The 26,148-nt window shown below is 40.1% G+C and overlaps 1 protein-coding gene across 1 annotated transcript; it reads right to left on the reverse strand.

The window, feature by feature from the left end:
- RDH10 (retinol dehydrogenase 10) lies at positions 1–25,544 on the reverse strand. Its single transcript, XM_037505322.1, has 6 exons — positions 25,003–25,544; positions 23,107–23,342; positions 3,715–3,813; positions 2,036–2,181; positions 386–517; positions 1–276 (listed from the first exon to the last, which is right to left on the reverse strand). The coding sequence occupies exons 1-6, from the start codon at positions 25,289–25,291 to the stop codon at positions 153–155; spliced, it is 1,026 nt and encodes a 341-aa protein (XP_037361219.1). The 5' UTR covers positions 25,292–25,544; the 3' UTR covers positions 1–152.
- Positions 25,545–26,148: the final 604 nt, after the last annotated feature.

Here is a 26,148-nt window from a genome sequence, read left to right on the forward strand (position 1 = left end):
GGTTAATTTACACTTTATTTTTTTTAAGTTGATTTAAAAATAAGTCAACATGGATTTAGAATCCAGAGAATGTTAATAATGCTGAAGTGGACTGGACTGAAATATCTTGATCGTCTTCTGATAGAAATGATACTCCATACAAAAAAAGATTCTTAGATTCCATTTTTCGCTTCATTATTGTTTGTGGCTTGTTTTCTTTGAGCAATAAAGGGGTACATACACTTGTCTGCTCCTAGGAACCGATACATGCACACAACTGCTTCAAAAGGGAGGATGCTGAAAAAATAAGCCACAGGGTTATTAGCAAATGTGAGAAGTCTTGTGTTAATCAAGTCATAGGGGTAGGCACAGAATGACCCCATTCATGAGGGAACCCCCCAGTTACCTCTTCATGAAAGTCACAATGTACATGAGGCGGGGGGTGCAGATCATGGGCTGGTCAGTGAGGATGGCCTTCATGGCCTGCTTCACACAGTAATCGGGCTTCAGAGGGGGTAGAAATGGCTCAATTTCTTTCCTGAAATTCATATGTTAAAAAAGTAAAATTGAGAATTATCACAAAATAGCGAAGAAGCCTGGAAATACATATAAAAACATTGACAGTGATATCAGAGGTGAGGGGCAGGATTTTAGGTCTATTTTGTTTTCTTGTATTTTCCAAATTCTCCTAATATGAATACATTATTAATCAAAACCAGTCTACTTTTCTGTAAAATGACAAATTCATGTTTTAAAAATGATTTAAAAGGTATTTTAAATTATTTTTCTATTTTTTTCAATAGAAAAAGAAAATGATGTTTGGCATAGCAAATACTAAATCCAAATAAGATGCCAAACATTTAATATGAAGTGTAGTTAAAATAATGGTGTAGAAAGATTGGCATAACTTTCCTGAGCTCTAAACTCTCCTGGGTGCCTGAGTAGAGAAAACCAAGGTATTTTCTTTAAGTGGTAGCGGTAGGGAAGGTTCTCTGAAATGAAGTACACATAGATATTCTGCTTTCAGCTGAATTCATTCAGTTACATGTTGAAATAACCTAATAATATAATTTATTCCTTTCACTTTTCATTGTCTAGCCACAGCTTTGGACACCTGCCGTGATGCTAAATAGGAAACAGAGCTCCTTGGAACCTCAGCAACTTGTTCCCTAAGTACACAAGAGGACAAACCCAAAATACACATACACACACACATGAACGCACGCACGCACGCTACAGCTCAGCTTCATTCCCAGTCCAGACATGGAGTCAGCCGGACCTGAGATGGAATGACTCAAATCATCCTCCCCTCCACCTACTTCACAGCTTGCTCAGGTTCAGCCCTGACCAACAGGGAACTGGTTGGGTTATCTTCCTTTGCCTTTCAAATTCATCCAAGCAAAGACCTCAAAGTGAGCATGTCCTCACAAGTATCCTTTTAATCATTCATGGTTTTGTTTATTCTGCTTAGTTCAAGTCAGATGTGACTTGACATCTTTATTCCCATATGCCTCCTTTCAAAGCATGTGGGTATTTTATTTCATTTAGTAAACTAAACAGTTCTCATTCTCTAAGAGTGAATCTGGCTACATATACTCTCTGTAAAAAAAGTTCCTAAATCTGAGGGTTTATAGTTAAAGGTCTTTATAGAAGAAAGCCCTTCCTCTTCTGTGACAGTGACATTTTTTGTATTCAAATCAAATTCACGTTTATTTACCAACATTAATATTAAGAAACAAAATAACTCCTAAAGAAGTAGTTCCTAAGAAAAATCCTGGGTATTTATGTTTTCTCCTTGATGATGTATAGAAGCCCTTTCCTATCTGATGCTTCTAGTTGACTTCTGGTTACATGTTGATATTAATCAGTGGTGGTACCAGTTTCTCATCAATCTCATACTCAATTTATAAACTTTAACCAATGAAAACTATAAGTTAACTATCAAATAATAACGTGCCAGGCTATGTTTGATGTTCCAATCCCAAATATTCCACCAATAGGGGAAGATGATTTTTAAAATGGCTTTTCACCAGTAGTAAGATAGGTACTCACTGACCTGATTCGGCAGCCTCTGAACATGCCAGTGTCTACAAGGTAAGGGCAAACCAATGTTGTTTTAATTCCATCCTTTTCAGCAGCCTTTAACTCATGGCTCAGGGATTCATGAAAACCCACAACTCCAAATTTACTGGCACAGTAATCCTGAGTTAGAGAGGAGAGAGAAAAGAAATGCTAAGTATGTGCACAGATCTCCCAAACAAACCCACTGAAGTTTCCCTGGTCCTAGTAGCTTTGGTTATATGTTTGATATAAAAGGTTACAGGTGACTAAGCAAAGAGAAGGAAAGCATTTTAAAAGATGGATATCTGATGTGGTTCAGTGCAGAAATAATATTTTCAAAGCAACAGCAGAAACAGATGAACACTTTTTGCCACATCAACGAAGTATCATATTACTTTGGGGAAGTTACCACAAAGGAGTCTATGAAAGCTAACAAGTTGAAGTTAAAAATGGAGAGAGGCTCACTTTGAAGTGTCTGGAACATTTACAAATGATCTCTTGCCTGTGAAGGAGACTGAAAAACCAGTTTGTTTAAATTAATGCTGGGAGAACAAAGGCAAGTCTAACTTAGGTTATACGTTGTTATGATCCTATTTTCTTTTTAGGGTGAAGTAAAAATGAAATGATAGCTATGTCTTGTAAATTTAAACTAGAACTTAACTGAGGTATATATAGGTTAACCTAAGTATAACTTAACATGGTGTGGAAAGAAAGTTTTTTTCTATTAACCAACTTTAAATTTAGGAAAGGAAATGTAGAAAGTAGAAGCCATCAATTTGGCGTCCTTCGTATATTTGCATGGAGTGGTGTTTTCAAGTTCATGCTACAGGCACCCATAAGACCCCTAGCACAGAACAAGATACGCACATGCTTTAAAATTTGAAGATGGTGAAGAACAGGGTTTGATTAAGCCCAGTTCTACAATGCTAGACACCTCACAACTGATGAGCAGAACCATCTCATCTGATAAGCTAATACAAGATAGCTCACTTTTGGCAAGCTGACCAAAACAGAACATCAACCTTTGGCCTCGTTTATCTGTTCCCCGTGGCACTGCCACTGCCCTTCATGGTTTCATTTCTGACCCTCTGCCTTTACACTGTCATCAAATAAAACTGCTTAGAAAAGGGGGTATCCTGAGGACTGGCCCTCCTACTTCTCTTGCTGCTGCTGCTTTGTCAAACTAGTATAAGTGATTTTACAGCAGAACATGTGGAGTTGTTATTTATTGATCAATTGATTGAATGATTTAAAAGAGTATTTTTTTTTTTTTTTAATTTTTGCGTTGAAGACCTGGGGTATAGGCTAGGGGTACCAGGGGTGAGAGGATTCACCAGAGATAGAGTGAGAAGCAGAACAGGTGGATCTACTGAAATACACTACTGAGGGTAAGACAGGAGAGGTCTGCTGTGCCATATGTGGGTTAGCTCCCTGGCAGGGGATCAAACCCAGCTGGTAATGGCGACAGTACTGAGACCCAAACCCGAGGCCACCAGGGAGGCCCTGGAGTTGCACTTAAACAGCAGGACCAGGTTACTGTAGAACACACCACAAACAGCACACAAGTAGAGTGTTTTCATGAGTATATAGGCAGCAAGTATTCTTTTAAGATTCTGGTGTATTTGTCATGAGATATAACAATTGAATGAAAGAAATGCTTTATATCTGACAAACCTCAACTCCAGCAGTACTGAACAATCCCAAGGAACTTGCAACTGTCACAATATGACCATGATTAATCTCCAGCATTGTAGGAAGAAAAGCTTTAGTGGTCTGAAAGAAAAGTAAGATTCAAGGTTTAAGAACTAATATTTTGAGTTTATCTAACACCCATCTAAAATCCCAGAACAAACCTTTACCCGCATAATGTTACATTTCCCAATTTATTTAAAAATATTTTACATTTAGCAAAAAGAGAAGTTCCTTTAAGGATGTGTGATTAACCTAGCACCATATCATCGGCATGGCATTCTATTATAAGCCGTGACCAACAAGGCTGTAATACAAGAGCTCTGGGGGACAGTATCCAGAGATGAAAAGAAAGCCATTAGTAGGCTTTTTATCACCTTTCAAGTGATAGTTATCTGCTAATCTAAACTACTCCCAGGTCAGAGATTTTTTTTTTTTTAATGCTCAAAACACTTTAGTGCAGCCTACCCACGGACAGCGGCCTTGTACTGTTTGCCTTGTGGCTATGTCGAATACCAACAAACCCATGAATGAAAAAGACACCAGCATCATCCTCTAGCTCCCAAAGCTTTATAACCAAAGTGTACCATCAAGATGTAAAGTATTTTAGACATTAAAAAGCAGGATAAACAATCATTTTAGTGAAAATTATGTCAATGTTAATTCTGAATGGGAAGAACCCACAGAACTCTAAACCACTACACTCCTCTATGGGGTTTACTGGGGAGTGACTTTCCCACGGAGGCAGGTGACTGGCTACTCTGGAGCAGAACACGGGGCAGGCATTCCAGGGCAATGGACCAGAGGTGGCACCAATTCCTTTATTCACCAAACTCTTTTTCATCTGGCTTGCTTGCCTTTAACACACAAGGCTGTGTTTTAAAAAAATTTACTTCAAATTGCTTAAGATGATCTATTAACTACTCTACCAGGCTTCTAACAGTTTTATAACCTGCTTCTTAAAAGAAAGCAGCAAAGAGCAATCTGTCTGCTGTTGAATTATATCCTACTGCCAACACAGCTTCCCATGATTTATGAAATTTAAAAAAACCCCAAAACCTAAACACTACACAGAAAAGAAGAGATGCATTCCCTTCTTAGAGGACTTCCTGACAACAGATAATGGCATTTTTACATACATATCTAATCTGTTACAACTTTTGTATGTACAGATCAAAAAACAGGTAGTCCATTAATTTTGATAGTCCATATTCCAATCTATGGTGGACACAGCTGACAGGGGAATCTTTGTGAAGAACCCTAAAGTCTTCCCCAGTCTGATTTCTGGTCATCACGCAACAACCCTTATCCTCCAATTCATACCCCGTTTGTCTGGACCTTCCTGCTGTTGCTACCCATGTCACACTTACTCTCACTTGTAGGTTTTACCCATGAACTCTTCTCTTCTCTGACAACCTGCCTCCAGTGGCCTCCCATAAATTTGAAGTATACTATTAATCGCATATTTAAGTCTTTTATGCTTTCCAAAGTGCTTTATAATAATTGTATCACTGAGTCTCCAGATGAATTTCTATTGAAAGTGGGTAGGGTGTTTAGTCTTTAATATTATTCTACTCATCTAGACTTTGTTCATATTTATTTGGGACACACAGTGGATACTACTCATATGCTTTATGGTGTTTTGATTTTGACTGCTTTATATTTGTCTGGTTGCCCCAGACTAAGCTGGGAAAGATATATTATTCTTCAAATATTAAGCAAGAACAACTAAATGGTGCTAGACATTGATGAAGGTGAAGGGCCATTCTCATGCACTTCATAGACCTAGCACACTGCTGGATGTACAACAGAGACACACGCCTCAGCTTGTTTTTATTTCTTTGTAGTAGTAACTGGCAATGGTTAGAGTAATTATGGTAGTAATTAGAAGTCTGTCTGCTTGATAGCCAAAAAACGCAAGAGCTGATACTTTAAATCATTATAGGTTCACCACTAGGCTCTATAGCTGATATAAAGCTATTAAGTCATAGAATTGCAATACAGTAATATCATCGGTAGCTTATCTATTCCAATTTAGACTAGAAAAACATATCCTTAAGTAGTCAATTCTATGTGAATCCTAAGTATCTGGTGATGATTAGTTAAAAAGTATGAAATGTTACTCTTGATGTTATCCAGATATTTCTAAGTATTAAAAATTTGCCTAGTCTTAGAAGACAGGGATAGATTTAGCATTAAATCTATGCAGTTATATCCTAAGAAACGACACACTATACAAAACAGCAGTAAGAATTTGCTCTTTGGTTACCTGACAAAACTCATTCACAAGGTTAGTGTCCACTTCAATTCTAGCTGGCAGTGAGCTCTAACTAGAGTAACACGACTTTGAGTGGTTGGCTCTAATATCTTACCCTTATTCATGTTCAACATCATTGCCTGCAGGTGTTAAATGACTAATCCAGAGCCCCAGCACCACATAAAGGTAGGTGATAGAAGATTAACAAGTTCCTAACTGTTTTTTAAGTTTAATTTGTGGCAAGTTTCTGAAATGGATTAATGTCCCTACCTCCCTCTCCTGAAATTAGTCTGGAGGTAGTAACTTAATTCATTCAACAAGTATTTCTTGAACATCTATTAAATGCAGGTACTGTATTATTATCTGGCAAAATGATGATGGGTAAATGGAGGCTAATACCATTCCTGCCTCTAAGCAGAATTTACACTCACCAGCAGTAAATGTGTGTTACATCAGCACAACAAATATAAAAGAGTTCTAGTATAACCTACACAAAAGCACAGTACTTATGGCTGCATATTCTAAAAAAATGTGACTTGGGTCTGGTTCCTCCCTTTTCCCCAAAGTGGTTTGGAGGAACAATTAAGCTACTGGTTTTATATTTGAAGGAAAAAGGAATCCAAATATGGTTATGTGACTAAAATATTTCCAATTTTGGTTTGTAAACATGTTTTTCAGGGAAATATACTTCATTTTAAGTAGCTAGTAAAGGTACAGGTTTGTTTCAATATGAGTTTCTTTTTTTTTTTTAAGAGGAAGGGGTTTGTTTGTTTTTTTAAAGTAGTGGCAAGTCAATGTTTAGTTTTAAATATGTGATTTCTTTGTCTAATCAGGGACAAATTTGGCTTTCTGTACAAATGAAATCCAATTCACCACTGCATTTTCTACATTCCAAGACAAAGGTCAATATTCTTTATTTAGAAAGACTTGCCGATTATAGGCCTAACACTACGGTGACTACAACAACCACTAACTATGTCGAGACAACAAACAAACTGTTGAGGAAACAGGGAGGTGAAGTAAACTAAAGCCACAGTTGGCCTTGGAACCCAGACTGGTGGTCTTCCGTAGCCTGTGTGTCAAGCACTACCTACTATGTGCCTGGCAAAGGCAAGTCCAGGATAAGAGCATTCACACCAGGACCACTCAAATTTCTTTTTAAACTTGAGTTTTCAGGGCTCACTGTGGAGCCTGATTCACATGATCAAGTAATAAGGCTGTTAATCATTTCCTTTGCTGCCTGAATGAAGGCGAGCAATTACTGCTCGAGTGTTATTTCCACAACCAAACTCCTGCCTTATGTCTGGGGCACATTACCAAATAAACTTTGATCAACACTAATTCTGTTTCTTACTTTACAAGATAAATGCTATAAATGGTGGCTAGAAAGCATCTAGTTTTCAGGAATTCTCCCAAACTGACTAGTTTTCTTCTCTAATTACTCTTGCCCTCAACAGTCTGGTGGATGACATCTGAGATAGCACAGCATATTCCGTCCTTGACACAGTTTGACAGCACAAAGAAATCTGGCACTTTGCAATGAATTATTAATGTGCACAAATATTGTAGCATGTATGAGATGGGGACCAGCAAAAGGTGAAGTGCTAGTTGCCATGACACCAGTCAGTTCAAGCTAAGGTTTGTGATCTTTAACTTTGTCTCAAAGAGGGGTTAGAAGAATATAAAGGGTGAATCTCAAGTACACACACATTGAAGTATAAATTCATGCACATGCTGCCATTGGTGAATCCAAAAGGGGCAACTCAGAAAACTCACTGACCACCAGGACTGCTGTTTTAGCTTCACTCTAAGAAGGGATTATTAGATTAGGAGTTATCAACTAATAAAGGGATCTCTAAAGGATATGAAGTAGAGTTACTTGGAGCCAATGGTGAATGGCAAGGTTAGCTAGACACTTAACCTAATACAGAGAAATGCACTCCACTCCACAGCTCTACCCTCTCATTTAAATGTTTAAGAAACAAAGGAAGACATCTAGTTTGTAATCAGGAAAATATGGTTGACTCTGGATCTAGTGAGTATCAAAGTCATTTACCAATATGCACCAATTGGTGTGTCCAGTTAGAGAATTTAGAGTTGGAAGGGACCTAGAAATTATCTGCAAAAGGGAAAATAATGGACTCTAGCTAAAAATTGTGGAGTTAGAACTTTGATTATCTGGGATTAATTTTATCACAAGTCTCCAATACCATAATCTGCCACAGCTGACAATGTGACTGAAAAGGAACAAAAAAGGAAAAAGGACAGTCAAATGGACACTGACATTCCTCTGAAACATGCTTAACAAGTCTAATATTGCCATTGCTCCTCAGGGTTCCTCTTCAAAGCACTGGGCACTTTGAAAGATAACTGTAAAGGTCATATTTATAATATAAACAAGAACTTCTTAAACACAAGTGTGACTAGACATAGATGTGACATGTCATATCTCGAGAATCTTTGAAAGTTGGGTTTACGCCAAATTAACTTCCAACAGCTCCAACCCTCCAGATCATTCTTGGTGCTCTTAATGACAGACTGCATTGCAGAGCCTGCAGCTGCACTGTCAGGACAAATTAGCCTAAAGTTAAACAAAAGAGAATGTGAAGAAATGTGGTATCCGGCAAAGTCTGACTTTTGAAATTTCAAGATTGATGACATTTTGAAGGTGTAGGTAAAACAACCAGAATGTGTTTTCCATATTTGTAAGCAATTCCAGGTTATGGACACTAAGGGAAATGCAAAGTTAATTTCTCACAGAAGAAGACCTCCTGCTGTATTCTTTTGTGTCTATTCTGTGGCCAATCCAAGAAAAGGCATCTTTTTAAAAGAATCATTTTTGTAGTGTTTATCTCTCATTTGAACATCAAGAGACAAAGCACAAAGTGGACTTTCATTTCTAAAGAGGACCATAAATCATTATGATGGGGAAGGATTAACACTATCAGCACATACACAGTTTTCTGGTTAAGAACTTTCCAAATCTCCAAGTAAGAGTAATAGATACAATTTGAAAACACAACCAAGACCCCACTGAACAAAGAACATCTAACTGGTGACTCGTATTGTTCACCTCTGAATGGTGCAACACTCTCCTACATGTTTTCTTCCGGTCTGTGTTGATAGCAGAGTAACTTATCTTTATCGGAATCACAGAGGAACATATTGCTATTTACAAGGCTAAAATGACATCTGGTGGCACTCATCTCAGGAAACTCTGTCACCACTCCTCGAAAACTATATTCAACAGTACAAACTATCGAAGGCACTGAAAATATAGTGAACTGAGTAAAAAGTTAACAGGATAAACGTAAGTGTGTTCAAAGATGTAAAATGCTAATACCACTAAGCTAACCTGAAAAGGGAACATGGCAAAATAGACACTCTTAATATAGATTTAAAGTTATCTGCTTAATAAATATAGTATTGACTATCAAACTTCAGAAATTTCACTTTGACCATATAAAGTGTTACTTGAAGATCTGCATATTGCAATTATCTTTGATAAGGAATCGAGGGCCTCCCCTGGTGGCGCAGCGTTTGAGCGCTGGGCTGCGAGGGTCCCACAAAAAAAAAAAAAAAAAAAAAAAAAAAAGGAATCGACACCTAAATGTATTTGTTAATGATAGTAAGTTTAAATATTTTAATTGCAGTTGCTAGCATAAATTCTGAATTTATATAGCCGGATAACTGTTTTTTTTCTTTTCTATTAGGATGTATCTGTAGAGACTGAAAGGTTTTTTGATGAATGATGCAACAGAGCTCTAAGATACTGAAATACTGAAGCCTGAAACTACTTTCTCAGGTTTAACAAAATGGTCTCAAAATCTATCAGATTGAGAAAAACACTCTCTTTAACAGTAGAGGGAAGACTAAAGAATATGTCACAATATCCAGATTTATACCAATGTTACATCTACTATCCTTTTTATTATTATTTTGGAGTTAGTTTAAAATTTGAAGGCATCAGCAGTTAATACTTAATGTGCACGCACAAGTATACTCCTACAGTTGCCCTGCAACCAAGAAGCTAATAAAAAAGCTAGGCTCTTCAAATGAACACCTAGATGATGACACCATTAGTTATTCAGCAAAAATAAATGCTTCATTAAGTTGCCTTCCCAATGTTAACACATTGGACGAATCTACCCCCAGGCAGCAACTCAGATATCAGCATTCCCTTATATTTTTAGGAATTGCTATGCAGAAACACCAGAAAGAAGGTGACTTAACACTCAGTCTGTCTGGAAAGAACCCTGGCTTTCAGGGTCCAGAAACCATCCAGTTCTGACTGCCAATAACTTTACCTTCCTCAGTCTTAAGTTAACTTAGTTGTAAGCTAAAAGGAATGAAATAATTTCTAAGGTTTCTTAGATCAAAAATGTTATGATGACTTATAGCCATTAATTCTTTCTTCAATATCTACCACATATTCAAAATGCATGTCGTAACACTGCGGAATGACTTGCATAACACTCTCGTAAATGACTCAGCAAGGTACGACTCCATGGTGCAGTTGCCAGCATCTGATGAGTAGTAAAAATATGTATTCATTAAACATTTATATGTTGTCATGACTGTGCCCTTTAAAATAATGTAACTTGAATTCATGCTTCTTATACATTAAAAAAATACAAGTTATCTGCAAAGCAATCCTTGTTTTTCTGGTTTTACTTGCATCCACGGAAGCACAATGTGTTAGAGGAAAACTATGAATGATAACCAACTTTTGTGAAATGCGACTTTCCCTGACTCTACTCTTGGCTTAGTCCTAGGTAATCAAAGACGTGATCTAAGAGCTGCTTCAAGCTCTGGCCCCTGCCCTGATCTAACAGCTTACAGAATAATGAAAATAACCCACAAAATTACAGTCAAATAGTCTGCTAAACAACAGGTTGTCATGAATCTTTTTGCTTTGTCCCACTCAATTCACAGCTCAGAAACTGTAATAAAGACGGAGCCGCCAAAGGGCAGAGGCTTTGGTTCTGCTCGAGTGACTAGTAACCACTTTCATGAGACATAAACTCGTGCAAGGAGCTCAGCCGCTGCTCAGGCAGGCAGTCTGAAGTGGCAAGGCTCCTCTCTGCCCTCTGGCCCACAGCACAGCCCAGCAATGCCCCCATGATCACTTTCCATCATTCCTTGTCTTTTGTCTATGTAAATAATTCAAATTCAAATGCTTTCTAGTTTGCGTACTGTGGAGTCTTAAAAAATACAGTCAAGAGCTTACTCCTCAAAACTTGTTATTCTTAAGTATGCACATCCACTATAATAACTTAGAACCTAATTACTATCTATGTTTTATTAAGTACCTACATTGTAGTAGGCATTGTTAAAGATACTTTTTGTGAGCTCTGAAAGAAATTTAAGAATCCTAGAAGCCATAAGCTATAAATCAGTGGTTCTCAGACTTTGCTCTTCTTAGACTTTGCTACTTGTTAGTCACATGGTGAGGAGTTGCTCCTGATGCTCAGGGTGTACCCAGGCCAGTTTTAACAGGGAGGGAACTGCATATCAGGAGGCAACATTTCCCAGGTGATTCCAGTATGTAGCCAAGTCCAAGAACTAGTGTTCCAGAACAGAGTAACTCAATCTCAGCAACACTGATGTTTGGGTTGGGTAATTTTGTGTCATGGGAGAGCTGTCCTATACATTGTACTATGTTTAATAGCTTCCCTGGTCTCTATCCCTGGTTACTAGATGCCAGTAACAACCACACTGGTTCTGATGAGCAAAAAATGTCTTCCAGATGTTGCCAAATGACTCCAAGGGGGAAATGGCCCTCATGAGAACTACTCTCAAGAAGGCAAATCAAGTTCCATATAGTTGAGCAATAATTCTTTCTAATCTCTAATTCTCATATTCTAACATATTTTTTCTAGGTTTGGAAGACATTCTGGGTTTAAAAAATTCCACAAATTTGGGAACAAAACCCCACCACTTTTAGTTTATGCCAACACTTTCAAACTACCACTCTACTACTAAATGAAGAAATATCTTGAAGGATAATAATGCTAATCCAATAACTGCTCTGATGTATTCTATCCTCCTCACAGAAGAGTACTAAAGTATAAATAGAACTAACAGTAATCATTTATCAATCACAGCACTGGCTAAGCTACCCAAAACATTATTAGGTTGTAAAAATTAAAAAGGAAAACTTCCTCTTAGGTATCGTGTTTGTGAGATACCATTCCTTCCTTTATCCAATACTGAATGCTGACTATATGCCAGGGGCCAGGAGTTAAGAAGGGGGGTGCACAACAGGCAAGATTCCTGCCCTTCTTTCTAGACTGGCATTTAAGTCCTTGGCAGGAACAATGTAGCTCTTTAATACATGACCTTGACTTTCTACCATGATGCTTAAGACTTTGAAAACTCCATCCTGGGCACATCAACCAAAGGGAAAACATGTGAACTCTTCCATTTAGACATTGTACTAGAATCCAAACCAAAAAAATTTACCTAGATTAGGGTGGAGGCCAGAGTACTGACATTTTCCTAGTCTAGAAGATTCCTAAAGGGCTAGTTACAGCTCTGGAAGTAAAACGGCAGGTAGAAGGAGAATACTAGAAGCAGGAAAGAAAATACTCCGGAGGAGTTCCTTCTCAAACTTTGATGTGCATTAGGAAATCACCTGGGAGCTGAATCAAATGCAGATTCTGATCCAGCAGATCTGGGAAGGCGGCTGAGTCTGTCTAGTGTGCAGCTTGGCCAGGTGATGCTGCTAGTGCTCGGGGTTAGAGACTGGACATAAGGTTCTACATGAGCTGGGTGTCTGTTTACTCCCAACTTCAAGCGGCTTCACATCAATTTCTAGAAATTCAACAAAACAGGCAGACTAATTTATTCATCCTCTATTACACCCAGGTTCTTTGAAAGAGAACATTAGGGGTTAGGAAGTTTCATCTTCCACTTCTCACACCCTTCCCCTCCATGTTTAGCAGATGAAATTTGGTTCAAAGGCTGGTCAGAACTCAGAGTTTTGTATAAACAACTGCAGGAGTCTATTCAATTACCGTGTGCAAATTTGCCTTGGATCCAATTTTAGCACTAACAAGCTCCTCTGCTGTGGTTTGAATGTTAGGGAACCCCCCCTCCTACACTTCCCCTCCCCATTCATATGTGTGTTTAAGTTTTTCAGTCTATGGTATTTTGGTACAGCAGTGTGGATTGACTATGACACTGCACGCCCAAACCCATTGAACAAACTCTCAAAATGAAACCTAGAATACTTCAAAACTCTTTCCCCTCATCAACAGAAGCTTTGAGGGTTTAGATTTCAAGACAAGGAATTAGACATTAATCTCAGCATTTACCTTTTTAATTTCTACTTCTTTACCTTTCTGAAGCTTTATGCTTCAGTAAGCCTGAGAGAAAATTTCACCTAGGAAAAAAACTACCCCTTTAAAAATCTGATGCTAGAGTCAGCTAGCTAGAACTATACAAATCCATGAATATGAATAGCATGAATAGTAGGTCCAAAGCATGAAAATCCATGAATAGCAGGTCCAAAGGCAAAGCTTATGGAGTTACCTGGAATTTTGATCCATTAAGATCATTATATAAGAGAAAAAAAATGGTCTTATGTTTTCCAGGAGATAAGAGGGGGTAAGGATGGGGAGTGGGCAGAGAGAGGGGGAGGACTGAACTGAAACCACACTGATAGTGACATTTCAGTAACAAGAATTTACAGATGTTTGTTCGGATTTTCCTTCATAGAAGAACCTGTTGTATTCCTACTTTTCATGTCCAGTTTGTCAATGTTGATAAGCAAGCTAGGAAGAGTAGAATACTGGGGGACTAAGGATATATAACACTATTCTCAGTGAAGTGACCACCTTAGATATAGATCATGGAAAATTAAAGAGAAGGTGCAGAAAAACACGTAAATTGAGCTACGGTAATAAAAATTGTAGTGTGTTATTGGTTCTTTAGTCTAGAATTTTACATGCTTGTCTAATTAATGGAGGAAACTTTCTGAGTATATTAACATAGGATTAACCGGTCATTGCTAAACTAACTACGCTAATAAAAAAATCAACATGTGAAGGTGAATTCTTACATTATATCAAGGGTGGAAGCACAAGTGACTCATAGGAAAATCTATTAGGAATTTTGACGATGGAGCCCAGTTAAGTATTTGTAGAGATTCTAAACTAAAGCCCTAGAATGACAGTCTTGTCCTAGCTTCTTCCTTCCCCAGTGGTAACCTTAGGCAAGATCCATAACTTCTCTCAGTTTGTTTCTTCATCCATAAAAATGGGGATAATGGCTCTACTTAATACAGAGCTGCTGTGAGGCTCAAATGAGAGAAGAGTGTTTATGAAAGGCCTTTATAAAATTTGAGGTCTATTAAATGCACATGTCTCATTAAGCATATATTCAATAGGCTATTTTGGTTATAAGTGCTATTTTTTAGTTATGTTGTGTCTTTAGGTTCCTGTAATTCTTGCTCTTACTATGTATGGCTGTCAGGCTTCCCTGCCCTTCACACAGGGCCAGACCACACTTCCTGCAAAAATACCTGACCACTAGAGGTAGCCTCAAAACATCTCTTTAAGCAGCTGTTTCAGCTGCCTTGCCCCCTTTCATCCAAATCCTAGATAATGCTGGGAAGCAACAATAACAAGTACTTTCTAACAACACTTCTTTTCAAATTCTTCATCTTGTTTTATTAAGAGCAGAAAACAACTTTTAAAATATAAATATGAATTACAAAGCTTGAAGGAGAGTCCAGCAAACATGCAGATAGTAAACATTAGTACAGAACTATTTTAACATAATTTATGATACCTTGTTTCTTTTTCCCAAGAAATGGTAGAACTCCTTGAAAAATCAGTAGGGGGCAGTATGCTAATTACAACTTGCAGGTGGGAAAATTCAGGCTTTGAATTTTAGGTTTCACTTGTCCTCAAAATGCCAACGTGCTTACATAAGTTACACCACAGATATTTTCTCATTAACACTGATTTTGGAAGTGTTATTCTGAGCCTCATTGTTTAGTGTAACATTAAGAAGCTGAACCACGTTAATATTCAAAAAATCCAGTACTAAGCTATCTGAAGGAAAGGCCAAAAATTCACATTTTATCCAAGCCCAAACCAAATACAAACAAATAAAACCACAAAAAGCCACCAAAATCCAAACTCTCCCCCCGTCCCAAAACAAAACCCACCAAGCAGCCAAGCAGTGTTAACACTGCTGCCACCTTTCACACATCATTGTGTGATCTTTGAAAGTTTCACATACCAAGTAATGTTTTGTTTCCAAATGTGAATTCATTTTAAGTGGCTTGTCAGTTGGGCTAATTTGACAGCACTCAAGGTTGCCTCAGTTAATTGCGCTTATGTGTTAAATATTCTAGCAGCATTTACTTCAGTGTTGAAAGTTTTATGATCACTATGAGAGGATATTCAATTTTTCCCTTGTGGTTCACTTAATTTTAGTTTCAGAGCATTTAGGAAAATGGTCCGTGACAGATGTGAACCTGAGTTGTAAGAGAATTGACAAATAAAATTAAAAAAAAAAAAAATTAAAGAATGGGTCATGCTCGGTTAAGATAATCAAGTAAAAGATGTTAGCAGTCCTTCATTCGAAAGGCAACCCCTCCAGTGCTGAGATGGCGTAACCCTGCATTAACCCAGTGATCCAGGTGACTAGAACTGGCTGGCCAAGTGTGTCAGGGCAAATGTGACCAAATCCCAAGGCCATGCTCTGATAACCTGACCCTGAACAAAGGTATCTTAGCAAGAGTGTTAGGTCACAGGGAAGTTCTCTAAGGCTGTGCTTTAACAGGGACCATCTGCAAGCTTTGCTTCTCTAGATACTGTATTTTTCAAAGAAAGAATTAAAAAATCCCATTCTGAGTGATTTTCCAGCCACGTTTACAAAGGGTCTCAGTCTAAAAGAAGTTTTGGGGTCAGTTAATAGAAACTATCAGAAAGGGTTAGTTATTTGAATAACTAACTACGACAGTAACTTCTGAGATTAAGAAATCACTGATTAAACCAAGGGAGATTAACACATTTTACTCTGATCCTTGGAGTTACAGGCTCAAAATATAGGACTGAACCCATTCAGCTGAGCAGGGAATAGTTTCCAATTTCCTAAGGACTATCAGAGTTTGTCATACTCCAAAGATTAGCTACAAAAGGTCCTTTATCTTGGGAAAATAGTGTTCGTGTGTAGAAGGAAGAAAGATACAAATCTACCCTGTCAGTACACCCCCTAGTGGAATTTCAGCATAGCACAATTTCGGGGTCTAAAAATATCCAGGGTATTTAGACTTAACTCAGGCTCCAATGGACTTTTCCAAGGCCAGTGGCTGTAACTGCACCAAAGTCATGGGTATCTACTTATCACTAAGCATTCTAAAACAAGAAAACAAGCAAAATACTTCATCTACACATTTATCCGTACAGGCAGGCATCTGGATTAGACAGAGGCACACTGGCTACTTATAACTTAAATAGGCTTAATTTTAGTTTCTGAAAAAACTACAGCAGAAATTTTTGATGATTCTGTTATTAATATTCCTTAACTCAAGGAAAAAAATTAAAAGGGGTTTCCTACTTTAAAAAATTTGTCTAACTCCCAAGTGAGGTTATTACATTGCTTGAAAGGAATTTTCTGATTGCCTTATCTTAGGTATATTAGTTATCACTAGAGGTAATCCACTAGAATTTGCCAAAGATTTTTAAAATCTGAAAAATGATTATGGAAAAAACAAATTTAAAGGAAGAGAAAAATAGAGAGAATGTGAGCAGTTAAGCACCTAATCACAGGGTTTGTTGCTCTTCTCCAGGCCCCAGGGACCCCGTCCTGCAATGAATAGCTAAGGACTCTGCTGGGCCACTCTCCATTCAACCTTTTTGAAAAAGCTCTTCAGTGTTAGCATTAGCACAGGTTAAAGAATGCTACCACTTTGACATGTCCTATAGATTAATTTCTACTTGGGAAGATAATGGATAAAACCCTGGATGTAGAAATAACGAGGGAGAAAAGAACAAATATCAACTTTGCTTCTAGAAATGAAGATAAACAACACACAATCGAACAAGAAATTGCCATTCCCTGAACCAGGAATTTGAGAGTATTCTACAAGTACTGCTCCATTAATATATAAAGATACCATTAAGTCAACATGAAACAATTTTGAATGTATCTTTCTTTCTCATGAATAGTGGTACATTTTGTTTAAACTATTCAACTTCTTTTGTTTCCAAGTCAGACAGGACTCAAATGGCCAAACAACTGATTCTACAGAGCCCCTTCTGGGCACAGTGAGATACTCATTCAGGCTGGAGTTTAGGGTATACCAGGGATATAAAGGAGGAGGAGTTTGGAAAGGCAGGTGAAATCAGCTTTGGAAGGCCTAAAGAACCTGGAATTCAGGCTGTGAAAATACAAAGGTTTTGGGCAGCTTCTAGTCAGAGTAATCTCTGAGCAAGCACATAACAAACAAGTGTGCTTACATAACCCCAGGTTGGAGAAAATAGGTTGGAAATAGGGAAAGAAGTTCAGAGACTCTTTTTCCAGAGTCCAGGCTAGATGTGATGAAGTACACAGGACGGAGCAGAAATAGAAAGGCAGGGATGAAAGTACATGGTGGCTATAAAACAATCAGGATTTGGTGACCCAGGAATTCATGGAAGATGAAGAATTAAAGATACTGTTGATGTTTCCAAACCTGGTACTGGTGATACCAGATTTCAATAAGGGGCAAAAAGGAGTTAGTTCAGTTTTGAGATCTCCAGAGCTTTGAGGACTGTAAGGAACATAGGAATGTGGGAACTGCCTTAGAAATCACAGTTGAAGCTACTGATAAATAGATTACCCGCCTAGAGGTGCACAGTGAGAAGAACTTTATGCACACAAGCCTAAAAAGAGTCACTACGTTTTAAAAGCAGAGAGGCTCAAAGGATTGGGAGGATAGCAAGAGAAGGGGGAGGAAGCAGACATATCATGGAAGCTCAAACACTGGAATTTGGAAGAGATGGTTAACATGATCACAGCCTGTAGAAAGATTAAGCTGCACACTGGATTTGGCAATGAAGGAGCACTGCCATTTTTTCATGTGACACTGGTTACTTGGCAATATTTTCTAAACAACTGAGGTAATCAGACATATTGTATGATAGATCAAAAGTGCTAGGAAACTTTATAGGATGGTTCCCCACATATACCAGTTATATAAGGTGACATCTGATCATGTCATAGATGTTGATTTCTAATAGCGATAAATTTGAGTCCAGCATGTAATACATCAAATACAGAAACTCAAAATTCAATGAGCATCTTATATTGTGCTATGGAAAAGACTTTGAGGCCACCCTGTGAGGTATACAGTCCCAGCTACCCAAACAGTGGCTACCTTAGAAAGATGTTTTACTCAGTTCTTAACTGTGAGCACAACAATAAGATAAAGTATGCCTACCCTTGTCAATTTATAGTTCAGTTCAAGACATAAAAATGTCTTTATTTCTAAAGTTCAAACATTTGACTATTACACATATATTTATTTAATAGTAGAAGAAAGTTCTGGTACAGATTTCTAAAAACAGGCATAAATTCAAAGTTTTAGTAGCTATCTGCAGGGAAGTAAGACTAAAATTTTTATGTAAGTATAGAATAATACATTTAGTATAATAATTCCTAATTTTATGGTATAGAGGAGGAAGTATTGACCAAAGGGTTTCACATGGATACCTTAGAAATTATTTTTCTAAAAACTTCAATATCTAAGAGGCTTTCAACAAAACTAGGTTTCTCTAACCAGAGAACACAGGAATACAGTATGAGATTAAAAACCAGTAAATCACATAAGAACTTAAACATTAATGATTACGGACCATTCATGAGATATTAGATACAACCACAGCACTAATGTCTTTAAGTGCTGCATTACTCAGATCTAGCTGGTGGGCTTTTACTTTTGGATGGATTTTAACTAAATAGACTTTAGACATTTGGATATAGATAAATGCCTAATTCAGTAATTAGTATTTTAAAACTGTGAAACCTTTTAAGTTAAGTGGTCTATTAATTAACTACCAATTATCTTGTCTGACTACCATATCAATAGAAGTAAATTACCGACTAGCTATTTGACAGATTTAGTCCTTTACCATGCAAAATTTCTTCAGAACATAAAAGGCCTGGAGTTAAATGCCTTTGCTTCCCCTTTTTGGTTAATTAGGGATCATTTCTGCTGCTTACTTATAGAGGCCAAAAGCAGCTCTTTGGTCAAAAAGGATCTACCGATAAACTCTGTCTTTTAAAAATGACAAGTTAAGATACTGCTCCCTTTAAAAAAATAACAAATGAAACAATATTAATATTGTGGGGAGAATGCGGGCTTGCAGTTTCTGTTTGGAGGAACTTTCCTTATATCAAAGGGGATGAGAAAGTATTCTCAAGTTTTTCCATCTCACTGAGATACAGAAAGGGCTTAAGTGAAAGATGTCTGTGATTATTCCAAAATTAAAAGTGCATTGTATTACATACATCCTCCGTGGTCTTGTCCTAACCCTGGCAGATTATGCTGACAAGAACTTACCCCAAATCTATCATTTCTTGACTGGTGACTAAGAGAAGGTTCCTAGAACTGCTGGTGATAGAACACTGAAGATAAAGTGTCATAGCAGACTGCAAGGCTGTGCAGAATGCCAAATATTGTAAAAACTTACAAAGTCTACAGAAATAGTATGAGGTCAAGAAGGAAGGAGTTGTGGTAGGAATCCTCCCCTTGAGACTTATTCATTGAGAAATATGAGTGGTTGCCATACACAATCTGAGCTTAATTCAAATTGATACATCAACAATAGTCCTCTCAAAGTTGCTAGCCTCACCAACAGGTAGAGTCAATGTGCTATAGTAAAAATGAGCATGGGAGTGGGGTGGGGGGGGGGCGAAAAACGCTACAGGAAAATATAAAGAGACACAATAATAACAAATGCAAGCCAATTACATTTTGTCATTCTGACTCAGGTTGAATGAGTGACATAATTGCTCACCTTTTGAGACTTCAGAAAACAGATCCATGTGAGCACTCTTTGAATCGGTTAAATATTAAAGCAGAAGCTAGCCTTTATCATAAAACATTTGTATGACTTATGAGTAGATTTCTGTTCGAGGCAGGGGAAAACAAACAGATGTATATGACACACTGCCTTCAGGCAGCTTGCCATCTGCTTTGGGATCTCACTGGCACAATGCATAAAAAGTTCTATCACAGAGCACATGCAATGCACCTAAGGATAGGAATGATAACAAAGACGGGAATACACTATTGGAAAGAAGAGAAAAGCCCTAGACAAGTTATTTAACTGCAGCTTCATCAGAAAACAAGGGGTTGGGCAAGATCTCTAAAGATCCTTTCAGCTCTAATGTGCAGAAATGCCAGGAAAGGCTGCAGAGGGAGAGAAGGTTATATTAAGAACCTGAACTAGCCTTTTAAAGGTATATGAAGTGGAAGGAAAAAGGCTTTCCAGCACGGGTAGTAGTATGAGGAATGGTTTGGAGGTAGGAGTATGCACAGCTTTTCAGTGAGAATCTGCATGGTTTTCTAACTCACTGCATATGACTCTAACTCTGAGTCAGGACCAACATACTATTTATTATTTTATGAAAACAGATATCAACTGCTATTTAAAAGTCTGGCTCAAGATGATCTGTTCAAAAGGCTGAACAAGTCTGCTCTGCTGATATACTGTTTAAAATGTATGGGGCAACTTCTTTATCTTACCCAGATATAGTTCAAGATACAATGGCTATTTTTTCTGGAAGGAAAACATCTGGAAAATGTTTGTTTGTAGTTACAAACATTTTACCTAAGAGGGTTACTACAAGCTGAAATCTGGTGACTCTGACATCATTAAACTTCCCTCCCCACCCCCCTGCCACACACACTGCCTTCAAGGGAGGTGGGGAGGGGGAAAATCACTGTAAAAATTAAAGTAAGTCTTCCTTTAAATTTTACTTGCTAGACCGCAACTTCTGAAAAGGTTTGTAAGTCTCAGCAAAAAGTCAGAAATTCCAGCTCCAAAATGAATTTTCTGACTCAATATTGAAAATAAATTCTTAAGTTTAGATGCTTAGGAGAAAAACAGCTGGAGAATTCAGGAGCCTCCCATATTTTAATATGAAGTGACGTCATTACTGCCAAGGCTTCCAAGAACTCCCTAAATTGTGTGGTTAAGCAACATCTCAAAGCAAACTAAGGACACATGAAGAAGGTGGTATATGTCTCCTTGATATATAGATCCAGTTCCAGAATAATTTTTCATTTGGAGATTTGATTCAATTTCCTCCTTATGTTAGAAAGCCTAATGTTAGAGATATAGTATATCAATTGATGTGCATTTTCAAAGCTAAGGCTATGGATTTTCTGCACTTAACACACTCTATATTAGCTCTCATTTTATAGAATGTGTAGAAAAGAGAAACTGCTTTCCTAATAAAAGTATTTAACTGCACACTGTAGGAGGTTTCATTAAAAATCTGGTTACTTTTGATATTTTCTTAATTAAGCAAAATGCAGAAAATGCTGGTAAGGTGGCTAAACTTTAGAGTATGTTGTGTAGGTAAAAGTTCACAGTTCAGAATGTGTGAATCATCTTGGTCAAACGTTGTGGGTGGGGGGGGGCCCTAATTTTGGTATATGTGATTCATAAGTAGCCTACCAATGGTTATGTATCTGAAATTAACAGAATCTCTATGCCTGTACCTACAAGTTACTTTTTTTAAATCAAATTTGTTTTACTGAGTTTATAAATACATAAGATTCTTGATAAACTGTATCGCCAAGTTTATTCAATTGTACTGGTAGCCTTTACTCATCTAATCCACCTCATTGTCACTTGCTACCTGTTTTTATGGATCTGCAGCACAAGGACTTTAATTCAGATCCCCACCCCCACTGAACACAACACACACCTGTGAACACTTAAATTTCCCCAAGTTGCATTTGGGAATCCCCTTACTGGTTTAAAACATAACTATGAGTTATCTCGGGTCATTTTTATGTTCATTTCTAGAGGTTTGGAAATGAATGAAATATAGTTCATGTTTGAAAATAATCTTCCAGAAGCAAAGAAAAGATTTGATGTTTGAGGAACAACATTTGAATAAGTAGTTTTAAAGCCAGATTAAGTTTTTAAGAAGTTACTAAAAAATTAATGAGGTTTAATGTGACCTATTTAGGGGAAACAGTTCTTTGTTGTATTCTCTAACAAAGTAATCTGCCTATGGAAAACCAACCAACCAACCCTATCTCCTTACCCTTTCTTTATTAGACCCTACCTGTCTACCAAAGTAAAAGGGAAATACCGTGGAGGAAGAAAAGAATAAAGTGGGTCGACTGTATGGTTGCAGGGGAAAGTTTTACACATACCACCACTGAAGGGAAGTTCAGCTGAAGAACTGCAGAGCAGCAGAAGGCCCTCTGCCTATCACCCTTAGATGGTAGCCCTGATGGTTAGAAGCTGACAGGGTTTAAATTCCTGGCTCATTAGCTCTCACAATTCCCCTGCTCTCATATGGTGACTCTGTGGTCCTATCACCGTAACTTTTTGTTCTCATAAGAAAGGCATCTTCTAAGCTGAGATATACTACAGGAGGATAATTCCACGGACCTGCGGATGGTCAATGATGTTCAGTGACTGCCAGGGTGGCCTGACCACTCCCGGTGGATCACAAATGCTGATCTCAGAATCTCTGGCACTTTCTAAAATGTGGCTGAGCAATAACTTGGAAGTCTAAACTCTGACTTTAGGAATTCATAAGAACAACCAATGTTTTACAAACTCAACAGAAAGTAAAATAAACAAACCCAGAGTTTTATGCTCCCTCTTGTTTTTTTATGGCAACCTTTCAACTAGTTCAAAATGTTCAGTTCTCTACTCTTTCAAGAAATACTGAATTAAGTGGAAAAAAAGAAAACAACTATTTAATAGTAACCAGCATACATTATAATCACCATGTGGAGGACAGAGAATAAGAAGGAAGCTTTTAGTGAAAAAGCATAGGTGGCTTTTGGCTGGTGCTCAAGACTCCCTCCTTCCCAACCTTCTCATTGAAGAGGGCCCAGTCATAAAAACAAGGATGTTTATATTTACCCAGAAGTGTGCGTGGCAATTGACCATCATGGTTCTCTCAATGAGCTCATCAGGACATTCCAGAAGGTGATGCCCAGAGACCACGCCAGCATTATTGACCAGGACTGAGACCTCGCCAACCTCCTTGCGGACCCTTTCAGCCGTCAGGTAGACATTCTCCCTCTTTCCTACATCACAGGTGTAGGTAAAAACCTGCAAGTTACAGTGGGGCAGAATTTCTTCCTCACCATTCCCAGCTGTCCTCAGAAGTCGAAATGAGGAGAATGGGGGGGGGGGGGGAAGAGAGGGTACAAAACATAAGTCACATGGCAATCAGTAGGACAAAGATCACACAACACAAAAATACTACAGTGAGCTTCAAATTTCTAACACTGTAAAGCTTGCCAATGACTGAACTTACAGCTGCCTTCCCTCCCCCCCCACTCCCTCCCCCCAAATCTTTGGGAATTACAGCAATTTACTGGATAACTTTGCTTTGGGGAAAATCATGTAATTGTGACAAGCCCAATACAAGTCAGACCTCATGGGATCAGCTTCCTGGAGCTAAAGACACCTGGAAAAAACTGATCTCAGCCCAGAGACTAATACCCCCTTCCCCCAACACACACACTACACACTCTTTTTTCAGGGGTGCATGGATGGAAACAATGACCAGAAATGGTTCTTACTCTTTACTACGAGCACTCTTAAAAATGGAAACTCACTTCAAGACTCACAAACCCAACTGTAATTGATCATCTGAATTCACCCAAGAAATGAGCCTAAAGTTTCTCATTAAAAAAGTGAAGGTCACTGGTTCATTCCCAACCAGAGTAGCTGGACTCCCCTACAAAGCACCTTCACACATAAATCAAGTTTACAGGTAAATAAACAATTTTACTACATAGGAGCTCAACTTAAAAACCAAAATAATTTCCCTGGAAAACAAATAACTTTATAGTTTAGGTTTGGCATGAAACATGAAAATCTGTATTTGCTACCGCTTCATGCCATCATTGAAAATGTAAAATTTTTCAGGTCTGATTTTTCTGACCTACAAGACAGGTGCCATTATTTTGGTGACAAATGAGCAATACGTGGGAGGGCCAGTGCTCAAATTAATATAGTTCAGTGTTTTCCCTGGAAATGAAAACTTTTGTCAAAAAGCACAAGCCATGATCAAATTTCCTGGCCCAGAGTTTACCGTTGGATATGTTCTTCACTTTGGTGTTCCTTAAAAAGTCTCAGATTCAGGTCAGTTAATAAATACTGCAACGTACACTTTCAGAGGCTACCAAAAATCATGGAATAAATTTACAAAAAGGCTTAAATAATTCAAATGCTGTCCCTTAAGAGACAGGGCATCTTTCAATCGGGCCGAGTATGTCACTGAGGCACTACTCTCGGGCGAAACAATGTTAATTATTTTCCTGCGGCTGAAGTTCGGGTGAAATCATCAGTGTTGCCCTCCTCTAAGCGGTTCGGACCTCAGCAACTTGCATACACGCATCAATGGAATCTGAGATCAACTTCCCAAAGACACTCATTTCCCACCGCAAACGCGAGTCAAGCATTTCTTCAGGATTCAAACCTGTGGTAACAAGTACTCTCAGCCTTCCCTATAATCAAAGCGTTTGGGAAACCCGATAGTTCTCCGCAAAGGGACGGGACCTGCACTAAGCCCAGGGTTGGACACTCTCCTCCTGTAACACGGAGGCGATCGTGATCCTGCGCAAGAGGGCAAAATCCATTCGCAGACGACCGGTGCGCGCAAGGTGGCGGGTGGGGGGTAGTGGTGACGATCTCTCCCTGGAGAGCTGCACGACCACCGCAGTGGGGTTTAGGGGCCCCGCGGGGAAAGGCTCGGGGGTGGGGGGCGGCTTGACCCAACAATGCTGGTGCTCAGGTCCCGCTTACCTTGCAGCGCCGCGGCGTCGGCCGCCTCCAGGTCGCGGTAGATGTGGCGCACCATGCCGGCCGTCTCCTCGTTGCTCTGAGTGTTGATGTCCCAGAGCACCAGCAGCGCCCGGCGCCGGGCGAACTCCAGCGCGAAGAGGCGGCCCAGGCCGCTGCCGGCGCCCGTGATGAGGCACACCTGGCCCGCCACGCTCTTCTCCTTGGGCCGCACCAGCCAGCGCGCCGCGGCCAGCACGAACGCCCAGAGCACTTTGAAAGTGACCACGAAGAACTCCACCACGATGTTCATCGCGACGCCCCGGGCCCCGCACGCGCCCAGCGCCCGCGTCCGCGCCCACCCCGCGCCGGGCAGCAGGGCTCCCGACGCCGGGGGCTGGTCAGAGCGGCCGGGACCAGACGGCTGCGCCCCGCGCCGGTCCCCGAGGTGCCCGCCGGGCTGGCGTGCGCGGCGCGGCCCCGGGTTCGCGCGGAGCCGCTCCCGCCCGGTTTCCGCGCGGTGGCCCCGGGCTGCGCCCGCCGCGGCAGCTGTCCCGCTCGGCGCCTCCTGCCGGCGACCGCCCGCCCGTCCCGGAGCGCCCGGCCGGCCGGTCCCGCTGCAGCGGCGGTGACAGCCGCGAGTTAGGCGGCGCGCGCTGCCCTCATGGCCAAGCCGCCGCCGCCCGAGCGTCCCCGGAGCCGGCGCCGCGGCTCCCTCTCACCCCGCGGGAGGGGCGCGCGGCCGAGACGGCCCCGGCCGGCGGGCCGCGGCGGGAGTTGTCAACTTGACCCAAGTTGCGAGAGGGTGGGAGAGTGGGGTGCGGGGCAGCGGGAGCGCCGGGAAGGGGCGACTCGCTCCGCGCAGGCGAGCGCTGCCCAACGGCTTGCAGCTGCCCCCGCGGGCTCGTGTCCCCCTGCCCTGCACGCCCCGCGGCTGTCACTCGGGCCCCCGGCTCCGCGGCGCCGCGCCACTTGCAAGTCGGAGCGCTCCGGGCCGCCTCTGAGCGGGCTCCACGCTCAGCGCTATATAACCCGCGACCGGGAAGAGCCGGCGGCGGCATCGGCCCTCCCTCCGCCCGGCCCTCCCCGCCCCCGGGCGCACCCCGCCCCCGGCCCAGCCCCCCGCCCGCCCGCCCGCCCGCCGTCCGCCGAGCCGCGGCGGGGCAGCCC

This window comes from Talpa occidentalis, unplaced genomic scaffold, assembly GCF_014898055.3.
Source record: "Talpa occidentalis isolate TD23 unplaced genomic scaffold, MPIMG_talOcc4v2.1, whole genome shotgun sequence".
Classification (NCBI taxonomy): domain Eukaryota; kingdom Metazoa; phylum Chordata; class Mammalia; order Eulipotyphla; family Talpidae; genus Talpa; species Talpa occidentalis.